Genomic DNA, 23,224 nt, shown 5'->3' with positions numbered 1-23,224 from the left:
GACGTGAAGCTGCTCTGAGCAGAGAAAAAGCTGGTCTGTGTTGATCTTAGTTTTCTTATCACATCTGTGAGAAGCTTCATTCAGGGACAGAACAGTTCGATCACAGCTCAGACTCACTTCAGTTTGGTTCACTGTTTTATTCCAGTTGTGTTTACAGCACAGCGAGTGTGTGAATATGTTACTTAGACCAGGAACTCAGCTGACTGACATCAGTGAGAGCAGAGGAAAACAAAATCTCTCAAACAGCAGTGAGACTGCAAATACACAAAATAGTGGAGTGGGTTTTTATCAAATATACTAAAATAAAAATAACTTAAGAGGCATACCGGGTTTTGGAGTATTTCACTTCAGTAAAAAAATCTATAACGAACAGATCTGAATATAAAAAGGCACTTGACGTAACTGATGGAATTAAATTCAACGTTTTCTTTACAAAAGCATGTTTAAAAAATCTGAGCTGAACTGGTGATTTCCTGAGAAACTAGAGGCAAAGCAGGCTCCACACCAAACTCCACACCAGTCTTTAGAAGGATCCAAAAAAAAATTAAGCTGCTGTTTTTAATGACTGAATATAATACTCTCCTCCTATATGTTCTTGTTCCACTGGGTGTCTCATTATATCTTTGAGCTCTGGAACTCCACTGCTGATAAAGGTTGATCAGAGCCACACTTGTGTATGATTCTATAAGTGAGAAAGAAATGATCATGTTGGACATTAAAAGAGAAGAAAACATGGTCACCACTCCAAATCAGACCATACAGTACAGCTGGGATTGAGCGTTTGTCCCCTTTGGTCTGGACTAGCTGGTAGGGTGTCCTCATCTTCAGGGATCCACAAAGGACACTGCAATGTAGCGGACGCCAGCGGTGGTTGGCAATCCTTCGTGGTAGTGGGTGAGGCGGCCCGGGTGCATGAGGGCCCAGCCTTTACGAGGAGCCTGTATGGAGCAGTCGTAGCGGAGGAACCTGCATCCACCACCCTGCAGTCAGAGCATGACACACGTTAACGTCTGACAGCTGAAGAAGGTTCAAGGGCTGGTTATGCTGGTTCCAGCCATTTTTTGCAAAATGATTTCACATGTGGTAGTCGACAAGATATAATTATGTAGATGGTAGTGGTTTATGTTTAGTCTTTCTCAGTTTTTTTCAGTGGATTTGCTTCAATTTGTATTGGGACTTCTAACACTTTGAGCGGCAGAAGCAGAGTTACCATTTTTTCTTTGTGTCAAATAGTACTCCACACTGGCTACATACCCCTGGTTGTAGAAGTACCCCTAGTTGGGAGTCACTGGTATAAAGCATTAAGTTTTGTTTCTATGGTTACCTACCGCTAAATAGAACCATCAGGGTCCTGGTCATCATTCCTGTGGTTAGTAACACCTCATTCTGTTCCACTATAAAAGGATTTACATGGTGGAATTTACCATTATTTGTAATCATCTCTCACAGATGCTCAATTTTTAAGACGCAACACAACAGAAACCAAATTGACATGATCCTTTCCACAGTGTCCACTGCTCTTAACACCATTCGCCAATGCCACAGTGTCATTGACCACGTGATGCTGAGCAGGTTTGAAAATGTGATTACTTGACAGAGGCTTATACTGGAGAAAGGTCTTTACATCTATTTTTCCTGCACCCTGACTGATGCAAACTCAACAACTCAAGTTGTCATGTCAGACTCAAAACCTCCTGCACACATTTACCTCCCCTTGTGGGCTTTTCTTGTGAAAAACCTGCATTACATGTTGACTAATGCTGCTTTCAGACATGCACTGACGTTCGTGTGGGGTTGACGTTTGAAACCTTTCGCAAATGAAAAAAACAAATATCTCAAGCTTAAGAGGCAGCGCCATGTGAGTAGAAGATACCGATACGTTACATCCTGCCCATGTCTGAAAAATAATTCATATTAATAGTTTATAAAAAATAGTCTTCAGTTTTTGGCAGCGTAGTGTTCACGGCATGTTGCTGTGGAAATGTATTTAATCTCCATGTATTTCCTTGTGCCTCCCCTGACAGTATTACCAGCTATTTAAGCTACATGTGTACATAATACCTCCAATATGCATGATTAATGTTAGAGGACTTCACACTACATGACCTAACATCAGCTGAGCTTCACAAATCACAGCGAGTGTTTAGCAGTTGTTGCGTCTCAGTTCAAATCCATGTACAATGATGTGATAACACTGTGGACTTCAGTCTATTGAAGATGCAGGGAAACAACATGGATGCAATAATTAACACAAGGGTCCAGCTTCAGCTGTACGTGTCATGCAAAGAAGACAGACAGGATTGATGCACAGGGAAAGTTTCAAACACCAGGATGTTGATGAACATGCCAGAAATATGACGGCATTCCGTTTTCATGATGGGGGATGATAGGACTCTGATATCAGCGTCATGCTCCTTCAGACCTTTGTGCTGCACAGACACGTCGGAGCTCCCCCATGTTGATATCAAAGCAGGGAACAGTAACTCCCTCTATACCATTTATGTATTATTTACTGTTTGAGGTCATTTAATGAACAGATGTAGACTTTATGCTCTGATAATAATCTATATTGCTATCCTCTGTATTATTTTTCCATACAATACAACAGTCTAATAACGTCTGTCAGGATCCATCTGTCTTGATAATGGGCGTGGTTCAATCACTTGACCAGGCCCCATAATCCTCAGCCCCTTGAACATTGGTCGACACATGTATCGTGCCCAGATGTACAAAAAGCCTGAACCCAAAAAGAAGTTGGTCATATTTGCCAACCGACTACAGCACATGAATGAATTCCTCCAACAGAATTCATTGGAGTGACTTGACTTGAGCAGGGTGCGTGTCCAAATTTGATGTTTTGTGATGAAACATTAGCAAAACCTCACCTTTGAAAAGAGACGCGACTTTAAAGGTTCAGTGTGTAGAATTTAGTGATGAGGTTTCATGTTACAGCTGAACGCCCCTCACCTCACCCTCCCCTTCCAAACATGAAAGAACCTGTGGAAGCCTTCAGTTGTCATTAAAACTCAGAAGGTGTTTAGTTTGTCCCATTTCTGATGTCAATATTAAGTATTTAAATATAAAGGGCCCATTCTAGGGTAAAGAAACAACAAGTTAGATGAAACACACTAGTGAGAACATCACTAGGATTATTTTATTTTCAGTTTCTGCCGATAGATCCCTTTCACCTAACTCTTACACACTGGACTTTTAAGGCAACTACATAGTCCACAGCACCACCTATTGGACAATATATATTTTTTACTTTTATGTGCTCATCATGGAGCAAAAGGGCCTGATCATAGCTGCTTGCAGCATTATTTTAACATATGTTCATACCTGGACATTTCCTGAAAGGAGAACAATAAAGGTTGGTGTGATTCAAACTAATTACTTGTGAAACGTAGGAAGAAATCATCTGAAAGTGCAAAACATGATGAATCTGCACATATCATATATGAAGAAAAGCATTTTGGATGATGAATACTCAGACTCATCACTGGGTCTGTTTTCTCCACTTGTTATTACCAAATGTGAAAATTCTCCACTCTGTGATGTCAAGCAAGTCATCTGATTTACAGCAACATACGTATTATGTCAATTTGAAGGAAAGTTCCACCTCAAAATAGAATTCAATATATTTCTATAACATTGCATATAATATTTTTAATTTGTGGGTTTAAATTTCACAAACACGACAGGACACAAGCACCACATGATGTAACATAGCTACACGTGGTGAATTTAAATGGCCTGAATCGGTCTGACATCATTGTGTGCATCATATATGTTGAGTAAACATCATGCAGTGCTATGCTACCATTGTCTGAACACACTCACCTGGTAATCAAGGCCCACTTGATTGAGTGCAATGTTTATAGTGAATGTGGAGGCATCATGGTGTGGTTTCAAAGAGGGCTGCTCATCTGGTTTATATCTAACTACAAAGGCCAAGTCAAACTGAGCCTGCAAACACACAGACAGAGAGGAGTCATGCAAGCATTCACATAGAAACTGCCCACGTTGCCAGACACACAGTGTGTGTACACCGTGTACACCCCTCACAGCTCCTGCTTAGTAAAGACAAGCATCAGCTCGGCTCCTATCCCAGCATTCACTTCCAGAGGTGGAGCAGAGAAGCAAAGAGAGAGGAGCAGATCACCTGCATCATCATGTCCTGTAGCTTCTATTACTGTACCTGCCCGCTCCTCCTCATTTACCTGGTAGTCAATGCCTTTGCTGTTGAGAGCTATGTTAATAGTGAATGTGGAGGCGTCATGGTGAGGGACAAGCAAGGGCTGCTCGTCAGGTTTGTACCTCACTACAAAGTTCAAGGGAGTGGCACACTGATGAGAGAAGACATGTTGGTTAGCAGAACAAACAGCAGCAGCACAGGAGCCACCGAAAAGACACATTAGACCTGACGCTGGATATAAAAATGGAAGACATGACAGCTCCCAAACGTCTGGATCAAATTAAGTCATCAAGCCCGCCCCCTCCATGTTAGCAGACGGAACATGGTCCTAACAAAAATATTCAATGTACACATCAAGAGCTCACGATGGTTGGAAAAGCTCCCTTTTCATACAGTGGAAGTGGGGGCTCATGGTCCATCTTTACATACAGTTGGTCTACACATGATCCTCTGCATTGTTCAGTAACTCCATAAAACATCAAAGTTAAAGACAAACATCAGTGTGTTCTGATCTATGAATCTTGAGCCTTTTTCTATCGATAAATTATGAATCTGACATCTGATCACTGGAATCATTTCAGCACCATACTACCATGGTAATACTACCATGTTTTCTCAAAAATCTATCAACCTCAAATCTTAACTGTTACCAATTAACTCCAAATTGTTTTTCTCCTCCAGCTTTGGACCAAAAATATGAGATTAGATAATTGATCTCTTTTTCAACTTCATCATTTAGTAATAAAGAACTATTAAATTTCCAGTATGCCGACTGAGCAGCACATTCTTTAAGGGAGAACCACGTTATCTTTACGTATATAGCCTTGTGGTCAGTAAAAGGATTGGGCCATATATCAACATCATGTTTTTGTTTTAAAATGAAAACCATTTCCTCTATAACTGTATTGAAAAAATATTTATAATTATGCAATCAGGAAGCGGATTATCTGCTCTGCAGTTCGTTGCTTAGCTACAGAAAATACTACAAACAATAAACAGCAGGGATTTCTTTTCTCTGAGCAAAGACCAAAAGTGATGCGTTTTTAAAACTAAAAGGTGTTGGTGTGGACAGAGTGTGAAATTGCACTGGTGATAATGGAGACTGACTTGGTTTAGAGCAAACAAGCAAAGTAGCCTTGATAAATCTTCTTCACAGACATAGCAATGTGTTTATGAAAGGTGCGATTGTCTTATTTAGCAAGAGGATCCGTTTTCACCTGAATCATGAGAGTTGCACTCTGCTCAATGGACCCAGGAACAGCCAGATACCTGACTGTGTTTATAGAGAAAATAAACTAAACTTTTCCTCCAGAAATTAACACTACAGTCACGTTCACCCTGCAACAAAGCTGGAGACAAGTCAGTTTATATGGCACATCAATATTTCAGGAAGGAAACTAACTCTCTCATCAAACAGTTTACGACGAGAAGCTCAGGACAATACATTCATTGTCAGTTCAGACTAATTCTTATCTCCTGAGACAGTTGTGTGACCATGAAGTCTTACCTTGGTGTAGTAACCAGGATACATTTTCTCTGTTAGTGGTGCTATATACTCCAGTAAGAACTTATGCCATTCCTTTTCAAAGTTGATTTGATTCAAGTGGATATCAATGGTGGGGACATTCTCATAGCCACCTTGTATTCTGGTGTCCTGAAAACACAAAAACCAATCTGTTTATAGAACAATGTCATTCCATTAAAATATTAATGAAAAAGAAAGATTATTTTGGCATTGAAATCAGAGAGCTGCCATCTGAAGCGATTTCCATATATGTCTGTGAAATTGTACTTCTCTTATACTGTATATTCTGATAACATCATGTATAGTCACTCTTTTTTAGATGTACTTGTATTAATATTAGTTTACTTCTTTATACATTTTCTACTGCTGTTTCTATTTTTGCTATCTCCTTTAAATGTGCTATAACATAACATAGAACATTTCACTTTATTTTATCTTATCTTTGTCTCATCTCATCTATGTCTCATCTGATTTTTTCTTTTCTTAAAACACCAAATTGTTTAATCTTCACAATCATTACATATGAAAGATGAAAAACGCACTGCCCCACACACAGACCAATATAATAACATACCACATTGCCTCCTCCAGACCACTTCCCAAAGTTTTCCACTTCCTCAACAAGGTGAGTACAAGCTATGTCAGAGAAAACTGGGAACCAGTACACATCAGGGCAAGGCTGGTGGACAGGAGACACAACGCATTGTCACCAATGACATTATTTATACAACATACAATTACACTGTTACACACTCATGTAAATATGCTGTTAATAGTGTTGTTTCGTTTTCGTTTTTCTTTTACTGCTGAAAAAGTGATTTCTTCTGAGTGTCGGACAACTCACAGTTTCAATCAGCTTGTCTTTCATGATGCGTGTGTAGTTCTCATGAATGTAGCGGTCCTGCCAGTCCTGAATCAAAAAAAAAAATCCCAGACACTGTTCAGTACAATCACACAGCATACCTACAATGTTATCAATGTTAAATGTTCAAAGAATGGGGGAAACTCTAGTTTGTGTAGATAGCTGTGGCCCTGTCATGAACATGGACATTCCCAGATCAGACCTATGATCAGGATACTTCACTCTCCATATATCTACCAACTTTAATTTACCCATAAAGGCTTTAAGATTGGTGTTGATTGTATTTGGCTGACTCGACGGTGTTTTAACTCTATTGCTGTCATGAGTACTGTTGAGAAACCCCCTAGCGTTGGGTGATAGAAAGGATTAAAATGAACAGATTAAAATGAACAGAGGCAAATGAACAAATGTCCAAGTTATGACTTTGGTCCACTCATTTTATTGATTATAAAATCTTCATTGCAGATAAACCAGGTAGGATGGTCACAAAGTTTTCTAGCTTCACTCTGCACCATAGACCGTAAATACAAATCTCAGTACACGAGCAATAAAAAGTGAACGTTTGTAGAGCTGTTTGAGGAGGACTCACTAATGGCAAGGAATAATTCTGAAGTAGCTCCAGAGCATCAACACAGGACAAGCGAACAGGCAGGTTTAGAAAAGGCACTGCCGTAGTATACTTTATGAACTATAAATATTTAAACATGCATTATGTCACTATTTAGACAGTCTCACCTCCGGGTTTTCAAAGATCTGCCACAGATCATTATGAAGATGGGTGGTCTGATAGTTCTCTGTTGACAGGATACGACCGAAACTGTGCATGTTGGTTACATACATGAAGATTCCCTGGAGGAAGATTAACAACAGGTTCAAAATTATTATAGACAATTTTACATTTACAAAGAAGAACTTAATTTTTTAAGTTAAAGTTTTAGTTAACAAACTGAAACCATCATTTCCATGCTGATATCATTCATGTAAAGATGCTAATGAAATTTGTTGCTGTTCTCTGTTACCCACCTTGTTGCGTACGTTGTTGCAATAAGCCATGTCTGGGTCTAAGATGTGCGAGTTGAACAGTTCTTGGTCTGTCAGCTCTGATCGGAGGATGCTGGCCTTCACCAGGTACACATTGGACACATACGGGACGTTCCACACACCCCTATCAACCAGAACAATCTTAGACAATTTACACACCAACACAAGGACCTGGTATCACAAACAGACTGTGTTAAAACAGACCCTATTATCCACACGTTGTTCCTTCTTCCTATTCAATAAGAATATTTCATTATATTTTAGTCAGAAGCATCCATGTTTTCTGACTTGATCCTCTTTTAATTTCATCACTTCCTTATCTTGCTCAATTCATCTTTAATTCCATCAGTACAACGATCCTCACACAATGAACACTTTCTCTTTTCTAACAGATATATACTTCTCAGGCATTTCCACTTTGTGTTTCACGGTCAGAGAAACACAAAGTGTTTACAGAGTCTGCTGATCAAGCTTCTCATATTTATACACAAATACTCTATTCACAGATAACCTCCCATTCACTTCTACAAAATTTTCATTTTGAAATATAGAAGGGGTAGACTTTATGTCTCAGTAGCTTGGTGATCAATACAATGTGGGAGAAGCAGTGTGAAATATTTGACTGGATGAAAATGAGGGCCTGAAAGTGAGTTTAAGCAGTAATAAGTGAAAGTAAGAGCAGCAGAGTGGTGAGTATGACATGACAGACAGTTGTGCTGAACTACAGGTCATTTCATCCCGTCTACTCTTACCCAGCCTTCATCTGCTAGTGCTGGTCATTATTTCAATACAGAGAATTTACTGTAGGTGATAATTTTCCTCTTTTACTAGTGCCAACTGAAAAGAACCACATGTAATGATTCCAGTTGGAAAACCATGATGTTATGGACATTTCCTCCATAAATCTCACCACGGTCTAAAAATCACTGTGCATGGCTCTGTTTAAGAGTCTAGACTGCAGTGTCAGTGTTGTCAATACGTTTTCTGTTGCTAAACCCGCATCTCAAGTCTTTCGAGGACAACGTCTGAGCAACTTACACTCTGCGTCCTTGAACTATGTCCACGTAGTCCTCTGACCTGGCGTAGTAGCCATCTGCACTGAGAGCTCCCCAGAAGTTGCTCCACAGTCGACCCGGTCGTGTTATCATCGGTGCTAAAATAGGACTGAGACACCATAAAAGTAGCATTAGGGTATTTCTTCATCTTGCCATAGGCCGTGATTAGGGATCGAGTCATGTTAACAAATTAATGTAATAAAGAGATTTACTTTGTTGTGGTTGTGACTAGATCAGTTCCAAGACATCAGCTAGCACCACATTGTTATTAATATTTCAGTATTGATAAATATACTTGCAGGTTTTGTTCAATGAGAATTTTGAGTGTGTTCTCATTCTTTAAGACCACTTCAATATCCAGGTTGAAGAAGTAGTCACAGTCCTTGTCCTTCCGGCACATATCACTGAAAGGAGGGAAAGACACTGTGTGTAACACTGGAACACACTCCACATAAACAACATGTCCAACACCGCATGTGGTGACAGTTACTCCAACACTGCCACCTTGTTGTTTAGTAGCTGTATGACAATGTCAACTGGTCAAACAACATGTGCTTCTATTTTCATATCAGTCAAACTGATTTTCTTTACTCAGAAATCATCATAAACAGTGTTCCTCTGGCATTTGATCTCATTTCTTGACTAATTCTGAGTACCAAAACAGCTTTAAATTATATTTATTCAAACCATGTCAGGACTGTACTTTAATTGGTGGAATAGCCTGAAGTAAATAAATAGTTTTTTTATGTTGTCAATGTTATTACTTAGATGCAGAGGATGTAGGAGCTTCATTATTATAATTTTAGAATAATAGTAATTATATACTGAAACAATTATTTGAGCCTGATATGTTACCTCCACCAAGACTTAACAACTAAAAAACATCTTCAGCTAAATAAAAAAAGCAAGAATATGTTATCACGTATTTCCATGGCTCAACTACAATACACAAGACACTTCCTCCTGAGCTGTGAAGTCCATTCTCAGTGTTTATGAAATTGAGGCTTCGAGTTTCCAAAGGAACAGTTATAGAAACATTGACAGATGACTGACTGATTCTATGGATGAGTTCATGGATATATTTTTTTATCATCATGAATAAAAAAGATTAAAAATGATGACTTTACATCATTTGTGGAAGAAAAGAAAACATTATGTGTTTTATGTGTGTATTACAGTTTTTCTTTATAACACAATATTAGGTAAATAAATTAACCTAGAAGTCTATATCATCATTTGAAACTTAAGTCACACCGCCGACCACTAGTTACATGGAACTCACAAGCCCAGGTTGCGGGAGGCAGCTCCATCCATGCCCTCCTCAGGCCCGAAGAACTTGACGTCCTCATAAAGGCTTCCATGATCCTGCAGGAAAGCGCTGATCTGACGTGCGTGATGAGCTACCTGGAGGTGGAGCAGAAACAAACAAACAGAAAAAGAATGACATTTATATATGTCTATAGGGAGTGTGAATTACAATTGGCACAGAGCAGCACATGTCTCCACTTAAAGAGAAAGATGCTCTCTGAGCAGCTTCTAGTTCTATTTAGGACAAAGCTGTTCTGATTTTATGCACTGCTACCATGTTATCATGGCTGTAGCCTTATCGTAGCCTTTACTTTGTTTATGATGAACCTGCACCAATACAAGTCAAGTTCCATTAGCTGCTAGTAGGTTAGCAGTTCCTATTAGCACTGAAATCTAATCATTGAAAGAAGTCACTCCATCAGTCCTGAGAGTTGATGAACAGTATAAATTCAGATTAACAGAGCAGGGTCTTCTAAAAAGAGGCAGCAGGAGTTTTAAATTGAAAATAATCAATTAGGTTCAAACACACTCATTTTTTCCATTTCATCAAAAATTCTATAGTTTTCTATAGTACAATGTTTTTTGCAGAGGTCATCTGAAGCCTTTTTTTTTTTTGGTGTCTTGTTGATAAGTTACTAATAAAATCATATCATAATCACTACATTTTGATTTCAGTGTCTGTTAACGGTACAGTGTGTAGAATTTTGTGATATCTAGTGTTATAATTTCATGCTGCAGCTGAACACCCCTCACCTCACCCTCTCCTTCCAAACATGAAAAAGAACCTGTGGTAGCCTTTAATTCTTATAAAAAACTGAAAAGGTGTTTAGTTTGTCCAGTCTGGACTAATGAAAAAAACATGGCGGCCTCCGTAGAGAGGCTGCGACATTTACAGCAAAAAAAACTCAACAGGGTTGTTACAGTGATGTACAGTATATGGATTTACTCTCCTGTGGTTACCTGGCTGTGAATGAAGAGCTTGAGCCTGTTCTTGGGGTACTGCAGCTTCAGTAGGCGTTCAAAAAACACTGTGACAAAGGGGGTGGGCTGCTGAATAAAGATGCCAATCACCACCAGTGGATATTCACTCTCCTGTGGGACAAAAACAAACATCAGTGTACCACGAGAAACATTGATAGGGAAAACTACCAAAACCTGAATATTAAATATTTGAACCCTGAAATATTTCACCAAGTGTCTGTGAACTGACCTTAAGAGCTGTGAGAGGTCGGAGATCTTCATGACACACTGTGCATCCAGTCTCAAACGTCCAAGTGTTGGGGATGTAGTTACCCAGGTAGTTGACCTGGAGCTGTAAAACAAATAAATATATATATATGGAATATTTAAATGTATTGTATAATAACATACAATCTAGTATATAAGAAGAGAATGCCTGACTAAAAAATATTTAATATCCTTATGAATGCTTTGTTAAGACTCAGTTTCTGAACTAAACACATCTTAACATTAAAGCTCCAACAGATTAAAGCTCCTGTGGTGAACAAACCAAGAACATACGGTGTTTAGTTGACAGTGGTGTAGAGGAATGAACAACACAACACTGAACATCTAAACTGACAAATGATGATAATTTGGGGAAACTGTTTCAGTTGTTCATTGTGCTACAGCTGAATATCTAATAAGCTCTGATGGTTGTTAGCTCACTCATACAGAAAACTAGGGTGTAACGCAAATGTCACCCCCATGTTTAGAGATAAAAAGAGATAAAAAGAAGACACAGCAGGCTGCAAAGCAGCAACCAGCCAAAATGTCATTTCTGCCTAAAGGGAACAGAGTGTTTCTAAAAGTCCTACTGAAAGAACATTTTTGTTTGCTCTGTAAATCACTTGTTCCTGTGTTCTCTGTTGATCAGATTTTTCAGATACATCAGTGTGATATCATAGGTAAAGCACATGGTCACACTAAGCCAGACAGTAGCTGCTGCATAACAAAAGAGCAACAGCTCATACGACACTTGAGCATTCCTGGTAAAACACAGATGAGGAAAATGTAACAGGCTGATGTGATTATCATGTAATGAGACAGTATGGTTTGACAGGTCAATACCTTGGTTTGTCCATTCCCATGGATGATGACAGGCAGGGTATCATACAGCACATTTCTGGCTCGTACTTGACCATCCTCAAACTTCAGTACCACCTCATCTGTGTGAGACATTATATCATGTTGTGGCTGATCAGAGTCCTTTTTTTACTTTACTGAGCAAAGACACCAATCATTGGAACTACAAACAGTTTTAAATTACATCTGTGATGGTTTAGAAGTAAGTTTTTCAAACAGGCCTCAGATATACACCAATCAGCCACAACAATAAAACCAGTTACAGGTTTTAACATTGATGGCTGTACGTAAAATGTATGTTAAAAATAAGACAGTGGTCGATAGGTGAGCTCAGAGTGAAGGTCTGTGGTATGAGGTTTTCCTTGGGGACACTTTTTATGCCGTGGACTCTCAATGTTTTCTATGTGAGCTTTGGCACATCCGTCTCACAGGGAACTTTCAAATTCCTTTCTCAGAGAAAAAAAAAGGCCTTCACAGAATTCAGCTCATGTTTAAACGTGCAGCCGTGCCTGAAAATGCCACAACTGTAAAACCTTTCGGGTTTAACTTCACTACGTCCACTGTGATGGAGCAGCAGTGCTATATTAACCCGTTTACTGATCAACTGATACTGATTCTGAGAGAGCTGTAACTCATGGAATTTTTTATAACTGTAAGAGGGTTGGAGCAAATTTGAGGGACAGTACAGGACTGTGTAGCTACTAGTTCACAAATGTCTAGGATAACATCATTATTTTGATTCAAGTCTGTTGTTGCTTCAGTGTAGCAGGTTTTGCAGATACAGTGACTGTTTCATATTTACAGAAGCATAATGTCAAATATGTATCTTTATTCAATTTGTTTTTCTAATGAATTCAACTAACAAAAATCATGTCACTGTAACAATTCTATGTGCTTTATATCAGTACTTTTTTTTATGTACTTACATAAGCACATAAAAAGCTCATAGCACAGTATTGTCCCAATTAAACTTTGCTTCCTAAATAGAGGCTCACTTGGTTCCAAAAGTCTGTAAGAGTGGAATTGGAGGTAGAGCATTCAGCTACCAGGTTCCAGCTCCCACTCTGGGTTCGGGAGGCAGACACCATCTCTACATTTAGACTCAAAATGTTCCTTTTTGATAACGTTTATTGTTAGGGCTGGATCAGATGTGCCCTGAGAGATTCAGATAATGTACAAAAGACCACATATCCAAATTTGATTAACACTAGGTGCTGGACAGAGGTGACAAAAACCAGATGATAAGAAATGTCTGCACACCGATTGATGATGTTCCTACAAACTTTTAAATTTTTCCTCCCAATAGGTAATGTTTCAGAAACAGGCCCTTCCTTCTTTCTCAGTAATGCTGCTTTAGGAACTCTGATTATGCACTGAGCACTTCTCTCCTTCATCAAGACTAGAAAAGCGTTATATAAATACAAACCATTTACCATTCCTTTTCGCTATGTCTCTGTGCCCCCGATTTATTCTACTACATGTCTACTACATGTTAACTTTTTCTTTCTCTCTGTCCTCATTCTACAGGTGTCTGATCTGACACTATTCTACTGCATATATATATATACCTCTCTCCTCTCCCCTCCTTTCCACCCACCTCTCCTCTCTTCCCCATTTTTCTCTGCTCACCCCAACCATTTAAGGCCACATTGAATCTGATTCTGTCACAGCTTTCTTCCAGTTTTTTTCTCTCTCAGTAGCAAAAGTGCTGCTTGTTTGTGTGAACTGTTAGGTTTCTCTATAATATAATAAGGTCTAGAGTCCTGACCTTAGTATGTTAAGGAGATTATGTGTGTTGTGACCTGGCGCAATTAAAAAAAATGATTTCAAGTGAATTGAAATGAACTGTCAACTCAACAATAATGATTGGCACTCACCGAGGGCTCCATGAAGGTTCTGGAACAATCTGCATTTGTTGTCCAGTGTGATATTTATGGATTTCTGAAACATGAAAACACATAGTTTCACTTTATATGGAATTATAATATTTAATGGAATAAATTCCCAAATAACAGAACGATGATATCTAAGAAATAGAGTCTCAAATAAAAGCAGAACAGGGAGATGAAATGACTTGTTAAGCTCAAACGTGCGTTCACCACAATGTATTTCTACAGCTTTAATTCCATCAGAATGAAAACAGAATCACGTCACACTCTTTTCTTTTTATATTAACACTGCTTTCACCCACTCTGCTGTTTTGTTGTTTATCCTCAAACTACTTTCATTAAAACTCTGCACTTCCTGCAGATGTTTCAAATTAAAATCCCACCAGCAACCAGAGATCATGCTGAGCTACTGTAGATTTTTAATGTGAAACATCTGTGCAGAAAGTACAGAGAGTCTCACTGACAGCAGCTTAGCACTGCTCAAAAAACTGCAAAATGGAAGTGACCGAAGATAATTAGAGACTAAAAACACTTTCCTGTTAGAATTAGTAAAACATGAGGAAACATATTTTTATAGCAAAAAGGAATCAAATTCTTGCCTGTCTGACAGTATGATCTGGTTTTCTCTAAAATTGTGGCAACTATTTAAGGATTTTATAGAACATAATGAGATATCATTATGTACCACAATATTACAGTATGTAACACATTTAGAACTGTGACGTATTAGCAGTTCTATTCTAATGCATACTCTTATCAAAGTACATATCCATAAGGTGAACACAACAGTGGTACAAATCATACTTTTTTTGCTGGATCAATGTAAATCTTGGTGAAGAACAGCTGGTCACTCTCATTGTCTTCACCTGTCCATTCAGAAAGCAGTTCTCTGATGTTGGGGAGGTAGCCAATGAAACCTGAGGACACAGCGAACCCAGAGCAAACACACAAGATCCGAGTATGAGTTAAAAGTTTGATAGGATTCTAGTCTTGTACATCAAACACATTTTATTTCTATAGCCATGTACATAAACTCTGTCACATTCAGTCCGCTCTTTCAAATTACCAGGACCTGTAACTACTACCAGCTTGGTTTTATGACTGCTGACTGCAAACTATAGACCTGCTCTTTCTCTGCTATAAAAGAAGTGGCCAAACTCCTTCCAACAAAACAAGACTAAGGGTCTGGAAACACACCAGTGGCTTGTGAGCATAAAGCTATCAAGAGTATCACATCATGTGAAGATGGTGTAAGCAGAAAGGTCATGTGTGAGCTTTATGTAGCTCAAATTTGGAAAGAAATGAAGGTGGAGAGGTGCCTGAACTTAAGGCTTGACCTCGCTAAATATGTTATACGACTTGAATGGTCATTTCAAATGAATTTAAACATCATCAGTGTTTTCATCAATGCAAAGAAATTCCATTATCCCAAAGCTAGTGTTACAACTGTAAAGCTGATGTGAACACTCGCTCTGCAGTTTTTAACTATTTAAATGAATAAAAAGATATTACTTTAGCATAGATAATAGCACAATTACAAGTCTGGAGGTGTGGAAATTTCTTGATTCTAAGATGCACTGCGTTGTGGACGTGGATGACTCTGCATTGATGCAGTGACAGAACATGATGGATTCATTCTACGTTCATTGTTTTAGCGGTTTTCCACCACGGAATGATTACAATCACCACTGTTCCAGGATCAGGACAGAAAGACATTAAAAAGGTCCCGTCGTCCTATGTTGCAGTCTCCTGCTTCATCCTCACTTTACACTTAAACAATAAACATCACTTATCACAAGTTAATAGGACACGTACAGTACGTGACATTTACTTGTTTGTTGTACTCTATAGTTTAAACCTGCTACATAACACAAGATGTGACGTGACATGAACATCAGGGTTAAAGTGTCTGTTTATCCAGGAACATAAATATGAATTCAGCAGGGAGAGGAGCACGATCATTTGTTGACCATTTGCCTCAGGTTGGTGGCGCTGCCAATGGGGGGCCAGTCTAAACTGAATGAATGTCAAATCAGTGTGGAGAGCACTGACCACTCTCATTCACTTAGTGTTGTAGTCTGATTTTTGAATTGAAAACCTTATTATTACAATTGTAGTAACAGTTTATAATACTTTAAGATTAGTATAAAAAAACTAAGTTCACATCTGTCTAAGTGATTGTATTAACTGATGAAAAAGCAGCCATGTGCAGTAATATAGAAAATTGTGGATATGATACATTGAAATGTATCCAGATGCATCGTTGTGCAATCAAATTGTTAACTGGTAATCATAATCGATTCAAATCCTAAGGCTGGTGAAGATGCACACCTCTACAGGAGGGTCTTATCTAAATTAAACTTTGTCAGTTTACAAGGCAGAACAGTCGTTGATGGCCTTTTAAAAAAAACACCTCTGCATTGGCATCAAAATGTAACATATTCCCAGGTACTTCCCAGGATATTTGTGTTCACACATACAGCTTCTCCAAAAGAGGTCTAATAGAGTCCAGTGTTGCAGCGCATGTGTGAAAGCACCTTATGTCTCTGATGTTATGTTTGTTGAAAGGTTATCTGCAGGAACAAACCCTGACAAAAATCAAACCTCACATCACAAAATCTATTTTCTGACAAATGTTGTTTTCTTGCTCGTGCGGTTGAATTAGGACTTGTTGCCAAGCTTATAAGGCTTTTTCATTGCAAACCATTTCTAACCATCTCTCTAATCTGAGTCATCTCTGACATAAAACCACAAACCATGAGTGTTTTAGTAGCACTACACAGACAAAGTGTAAGAATTTCCTAATGGCAAAAATTAAGGGGGGAAAGTAACATGTGGGAGAAGATTAATTTCATCACAGTGTGGAAATTAAGTGTCCTTCCATGACTATGGGTCAGACAGGACTGATGGACCTACCTCCTGAGCCGAGGAACCTATTTCCCTCCCTGACGTGGGGATGTTTGTCCTCCAGGTGTCTGTCGGGCCAGATCAGGCTCTCAGAGGAGAACATCACCTTGTGTCTGGCCTGCTGGAACTTCTTGAGTAGCTCTTTAGGACCCGAGGCAAAAATCACATCATCGCTGTGCCAAACAGGGAGTGAAAATAGAAATCTTTATTGCACTGAGCGGCTTAGCTGTGCATGTTTGTGTATGTGTGAGAAGCCAGTGACATAATTAAAGTAAATTGAGGGGTTGCCTTTATAAGAAGACAGCATTCTTTACTGCAGAGTTAAGTTGCCAGTGGTTGTGTTTAGTGTCATGAAAGGAACTGTTTGAATTAAAAAAATAACCCATCATACTCTCTCTTGATTTCAGGATGAATAAAAGTGTCAGTAGAATAACCATTAAATTATTTACCATATACTACTTTACATTACTTTTGAGGCTGCATAGAAGATATAGTTCTACAATTTAGAAGCCATATTTTTTGCCTTTTTTTTAATGAGTGCAACGAGAAGTCGTAAAATCCATAAACCAAATAATGTCCAACACCAGCACTTCAAACTTGAGTTGTCGCTAAGCAAATCAGCCAAAAAACTCCAGCAACAAACATGAAGTGATAATTCTTACTACAAATACGTTTATTTGGACATTCCTTTTTGAGGCCTAGTTTGTTCTGACCTGAAACTGGCTGAAAACAGTCACAATCAGCACCATGCATTACAGACATTTTGTAAACCACAGTAAAACTGTTCACTAACTGGGAAGTTAATGTTAATATTGAGTGTGAAAAACTACACAAGTATTAATTGAAAGCAAATGTTTGGATTTAATTAAAATTGTTGATATCAATAAACTAATTCATAAATTCCACCAACAGATTATGGATGTCAGTCTCAATGGGAAATATGCCAAACACTGAAGCTTTGAATTTACCTACGGGGATTAATAAAGTATTTCTGATTCTGATTCTGATTTTTGAAGTATTCCTTTAATTGATTTTTGCGGACATAGAGATACCACAACACCAACTCAGGAACACTGGTTTACTGACAGCTAATGGAAAAAACTGCACGGAAAATGAGATATGACAAATTGGAAGAACTGACAAGTTCATATAGAAATTAATGGTAACAATGGCTGGCTGAAGGATAGGTAGAACACCATGAAAAGTCCAGTATGGTGTGCAGTATGGTGTAGTATTCATGTAACTGGGTGCTACACAGGCCATCACATCTGTGAGGTGCAGTCAAATGTAAATGTGTGGTGTCAGTGAACCCACTCTACCTGTCAATAAAAAGGAGGATTCTGTCCTCATCCTTCATCTCCTCCACAGCTGCTTTGAAAAGTCGCACTTTTTGGCCTCCTCCTGGAGCAGATGTGTAGTTGCCTCCTTTCCATGTCTGACCCCGGCCAAGAACCTTAAAACATTCATATCAATATTCATTGAGATTTGGAAAAAAGAAAATATACTTTATTCATATTGATTTATCTTCGTCTCTGGTACTAAAATAAAGTTTCTAGATAACATTTCTTGATAAGTTATACTTTGTGTCAATCCCAACCCGATATGTTTCTGCATGCTTTTAAAGCAGAGAGAGGGGCTTTCATGTCTAGACAGCAGGAGAGGAACTTGCTGCAGGGGTTCCTACCTTTACAGTGTAGTTGAAGTGTTTAGCCGACCTCAAGAAACGCCTGAAGCCATCTGTCTCTTTGGTTGCAACTGTTACGACAAGAAGTTTCTCTGGAAAAAATAACATCAAAAGGAAATTCAAAAAATTGGCTCAGTCCTCTTTATTTTCCCTCTTGCCTTAAGCGTGATTCGACTCAGAGATATGAACAGTTCCAGTGATATCTATCTTGACTATGTACAATGGTAGTCTTATCACAGTATCTAAGCAGAAATAAAACTCATAAAATCCATGCAACCCCTGTATCTATTGTTGTAACTAGACTTTAACACAGGCTATCTATCTATCTATATTATATATAGATAGTGAGAGAGAGAGAGACAGCCCCACAAGATTCATACTGTTGTCTACATGACAGGTGATAATGAAACAGCTGAATGGTTATTTGCTGATGAGCTCATTCATCTAATGCACTGGGCTGTAGGCCGCAGCATCCATGTTGAAATCCAACCAGGAAACCTTTGTTGCATCTCATATTTTCTTATTTCTTAGCTGCGACACAGCCAAAACAATAACTGTAAAAATCCTTTGAAATGATCCCATTGTTACTGCTGCAGCTTGTTATGGTGGAGAACTCTCAGCTCTCTCAGTATATGGTTCTGTACAATCTGCTGTAGAAATGTAGAAAGACAGCAACTTGACTGCGTCTATAAGAAATGTAGTGATCATCACATTTTGTCTGCTGTTATCTGGAGATATGAACTGGTGGGACAAATTACACTACTCAAAAAAATGAAGGGAACACTTAATTGTCACAGTATAACACCAAGTCAGTAAATCTTCAGGGATATCAATATGTCCATTTAGGAAGCAAAAGTGATTGTGAATCAATTTCTCCTGCTTTGGTGCAAATGAAAGTGACAACAGCTGCAATGGAGAGGCAAAATCAAGACAACCCCCAAAAAGGGAATGAATGTGACATGTGCTGGCCGGGTGCTCTCTCCTTATCTTTGCTGACTAATTGCACAGGAAGTCCAGCTCCTCCAGGAAGGCACATCTCTAGTGCCGCTGCAAGACGGTTTGTTGTGTCTCCCAGCACAATCTCAAGAGCATGGAGGAGACACCGGGAGGCCGGCAGTTACAGAAGGAGAGCTGGACAGGGCCGTAGAAGGGCATCAACCCAGCAGCAGGACCAGTATCTGCTCCTTTGTGCGAGGAGGAACAGAAGGAGCACTGCCAGCGCCCTACAACATGACCTCCAGCAGGCTACAGGTGTGCATGTTCCTGACCAAACTGTCAGAAACAGACTCCATGAGGGAGGCATGACTGCCCGATGTCTTTTAGTGGGACCTGTGCTCACAGCCAAGCACCGTGCAATAAAGAACACCAGAATTGGCAGGTTCGCCAGTGGCGCCCCGTTCTCTTCACTGATGACAGCCGGTTCACACTGAGCACGTGTGATAGCCGTGAAAGAGTCTGGAGAAGCTGTGGTGAAAGTTATGCTGCTGTAACTACATCCAGCATGACCGGTTTGGCAGTGGGTCAGTGATGGTATCTTGACTGCTGTTAGGTACCAAGATGAAATCCCCAGAGAGATTGTCAGACCTTACACTGGTACAGTGGGCCCTTGTTGTAGGGTGTGCATACAGGTAAGGGGGGGGCATACAGAGTACTTAGTCACATTATGAGTTGCTGTGATAAAAGTTATGCAGGTTGGATCACCCTGTGATTTGTTTTTTCTTTGATTTTCGGTATGATTTTGAATCCAGCCCTCAATGGGTTAATGATTTTGGTTTCTATTGACCGTTGTTACATCATTTTGTTCTCAATAAATTATAGAATGTAAATCAGTAAAGATTTTCAAATTGAATAATTCGTTCATCTAAATCTGATGTGTGATTTAAGTGTTCCCTTAATTTTTTTGAGCAGTGTACATAAAACAATATATTTGGTCAGTCTGATGGTAACCTCCTAGCTCCCCTACCATCACCAGGAAACACTGGCTCTAATGTGGTTTGTATTTCTGCTGATTTTCTTGGTTACACCATTAAAGAGTTGCTCATTAACATGCATATTTAGAGCAGAATGGCTCCTAATTCTCCATAACAAAGCACTTATCATATACTCTGCCTGAAGTGTGAAGAGGAGGAGGGAACGTGTGAATTAATAAGAGCCAAACTATTGACTTCACTTTAGAGTGGGTAGCATACGCCGAGATAAAACTGATGTGGAGTTATTTCAAACTTTTTAATAGTTGAAGTTCACTGTTTAGTTACATAAGAATATACCATTTTTATTAGGTGTTATTAGGGTAGAATCACTATTCTTGTGGTACTAAGCATACTAACATAATAATAAATGTAATCTACACACAACAACTTCCTCACCATGGACGTGCACAGCATAGGACTGAAGTTGCCTGACTGAGCTGTCCATCAGGAGATTAAAAGTTTCATTGTGGTTGCACAAATAGAAATAGCTCATTAGTTTCTTACATTTTTCAGTATAGTTTGTTTAATCCACTCATAAAAGAATTGTTTAAAGAGAAAAAAATGTATATCCTGTTCACGTTATCATGTGATACTGTCCAAACTGATGTTTACATTGGGACAGTGTCTGAATTTGCTAGATCTACTCTTATACTATACTATTTTAAAAATGATTATGCACAAAGTCAACCCATAATGATCTAACTTTATTTATTAAGAGCTATTTCCAAAGTTTGAAAGTTGTGGTTTGCATCAGATGACAGATTAACCCCGAGACGCAAAATCACATCACTGCTTAAAGGTCCAATTTGTAAGATTTAGGTGATGGGGATTTTTGGCAGAAATTGAATATAAAATAATTCTAGTGATGTTTTCACTGGTGTGTTTCACCTAAACTGTATGAATTGTTGTTTTCTTTATCCTAGAATGGGCCCTTTATATTTAAACACTTTATATTTACATGGAGGGGGGTTCTCTCTGTGGAGGCCGCCATGTTTTTTTACTGTCATCCAATCTAAAACTAAAAACTTTTCATGACAACTGAAGTTCACCACAGGTTCTCCTTCGTGTTGGGAAAGGGAGAGTGAGATGAGGATTATTCAGCTGCAACATGAAACTTCACCTGTAGATGACCATAAATTCTACACACTGAACCTTTAAACTAGTTTAGATTCAAGATTCAATTCAAGGGTTTATTGTTAAATGCACAACAATTACATTTAGCAGTTGCCAGCAATAAAATGCTTGAGTCCCAGGCTCCTCTTTAGCCATGCTCAGAAATTACACAAGGAAAAAAAAAAAAAATAGAATATAAAATATAAAAAATGAAATAGAATATATAAAACAAAAAAAAAGTGGTGCAAATATTATAAGGAAACAATAGCCTATTTGACTAGTGTGTTAACTTACACTTGCATGGAGGGTGGGGGGCGGTGTTGCCCTATTTTCCAAGTTAAAGCAAAGGCCCCTCTAAAAGTCTGTGCACAGCCCTGGTCCCTACCCACTATACTAAGGAGGTAATGAGGGAAACTGTTAGTTTAAGTCCTGGTGGTTGAATCACATCTTTACTGAGTGCTTTATAATAGCTGATACAGAGACAATGTCCTCCTAACATGCAAGGAAGCAGTTAATGGTGGTCATTCATTGCTCCATCCATGAAGAAAAGAAACCACCAGATTTAGGAATGGACGGTTTAACCCTGTGTCCTTTTCACTGAATTTCTCCCAACTCAAATCATCTCATCTGATTGGATGTGTCCTCAGCTTTCCTCTGCTGTTTACCAAACAACCGGAGTGTTGTTCTGGAACAGTCCGGAGGGGGACTGGACTGACCACCTTCTCCTCAGGAGCCAGGTCCCCTGGTCGAATAAACTCTTCCCCGTCGGCCCATAACAAACAACAGCTAATCACACACATGTTAATGTAGCACGGCTAGCCTAGCCCAGAGCTAACCTTAGCGTTTAAAGTCATTAGCAGAGTTGACAGCAACCCCCGGCTGCACCGACACCAGCCCCGTCCACGTCAGCGGCATGGAGGCATGGAGCGCCTCCACAGCCCCCCTGTGCAACTCCACATACCTGTACAGCACCATGTCCGCCTCCACTCACGCCTGCACTCGTGTACGTGGGAAACACACAGGTTCGAAGATAACGCAGCTCAGGACTTTTCCAAACTGTGAAGTAGCATTAGCACGACACGCTCAGAGCGCAGGGAGATCAGATAACTGAATCTCAGCTTTATCCCCTAGGCTACTGTTGCTATGCTAACTCTGAAAACAGTCTCACAAACTTCGCATTCGCTCACGACTCTCTGATGGAATCTTCTAGCGGACACGTTGGTCATTTCAGAGGGGGAGCGTTTCCTTCCACATGAGTCGGGGAGCCAGCCCCGGTCCCACGGCGCTGCTCTGAGCCCACGCACGCTGGACGCTGCTGGGTGCTGCTGACTTACCCTCGGGGCTCCGCTGCTCCTCGCAGTGTGTCAGAGGGAGAAGAGCACAGAGAATAATTCCTGGAAACAACAGCAACGACCAGAGTGTCATATCTGCCAAGTGAAAGCTGGAGGCCCGGCGAGGAGAAGCACTTTTCCTTCTGGTCCAGCCTGAGGAGGTGATCTCTGCAGAAGAGTGGTCCGCCAGCACCGCCTTCTGAGTCTGTCCGTCTGACTCTCCCTCCCCCCTCTCTCCCTCTCCCTCTCCTACAGCTGT

At 39.5% G+C, this 23,224-nt stretch overlaps 1 protein-coding gene across 2 annotated transcripts; it reads right to left on the bottom strand.

The window, feature by feature from the left end:
* Positions 1 to 122: 122 nt before the first annotated feature.
* plod1a (procollagen-lysine, 2-oxoglutarate 5-dioxygenase 1a) lies at positions 123 to 23,224 on the bottom strand. Of its 2 annotated transcripts, none has more exons than XM_020089385.2 (19): positions 22,969 to 23,224; positions 18,552 to 18,643; positions 18,187 to 18,320; positions 16,877 to 17,040; positions 14,765 to 14,877; positions 13,949 to 14,012; positions 12,057 to 12,154; positions 11,197 to 11,298; positions 10,947 to 11,078; positions 9,961 to 10,082; positions 8,978 to 9,082; positions 8,662 to 8,787; positions 7,606 to 7,747; positions 7,318 to 7,431; positions 6,565 to 6,630; positions 6,295 to 6,399; positions 5,703 to 5,849; positions 3,841 to 3,966; positions 123 to 980 (listed from the first exon to the last, which is right to left on the bottom strand). In XM_020089385.2, the coding sequence occupies exons 1-19, from the start codon at positions 23,057 to 23,059 to the stop codon at positions 825 to 827; spliced, it is 2,199 nt and encodes a 732-aa protein (XP_019944944.2). In that variant the 5' UTR covers positions 23,060 to 23,224; the 3' UTR covers positions 123 to 824. The 2 variants fall into 2 exon arrangements, with proteins under 2 accessions (XP_019944944.2, XP_069382288.1); XM_069526187.1 differs by lacking the exon at positions 3,841 to 3,966 and adding an exon at positions 4,221 to 4,346 and having other exon boundaries at positions 676 to 980; positions 22,969 to 23,204.

This window comes from Paralichthys olivaceus, chromosome 6 (genome assembly GCF_024713975.1).
Source record: "Paralichthys olivaceus isolate ysfri-2021 chromosome 6, ASM2471397v2, whole genome shotgun sequence".
NCBI lineage: Eukaryota > Metazoa > Chordata > Actinopteri > Pleuronectiformes > Paralichthyidae > Paralichthys > Paralichthys olivaceus.
The sequence above is the reverse complement of the archived record's forward strand: the minus strand, read 5'-3'. Positions and strand labels throughout refer to the sequence as shown.

What these genes read in the sequence shown, in the direction of transcription:
- plod1a (XM_020089385.2), bottom strand. Translation starts at nt 23,059, where the DNA reads ATGACACTCTGGTCGTTGCTGTTGTTTCCAGGAATTATTCTCTGTGCT. An exon ending in GAACCTTCATGGAGCCCTCG is followed by an intron (nt 12,155 to 13,948) that starts GTGAGTGCCAAT and finishes TGTCTCACACAG; the next exon opens with ATGAGGTGGTACTGAAGTTT. An exon ending in GACCTCTCACAGCTCTTAAG is followed by an intron (nt 11,079 to 11,196) that starts GTCAGTTCACAG and finishes TTTGTCCCACAG; the next exon opens with GAGAGTGAATATCCACTGGT.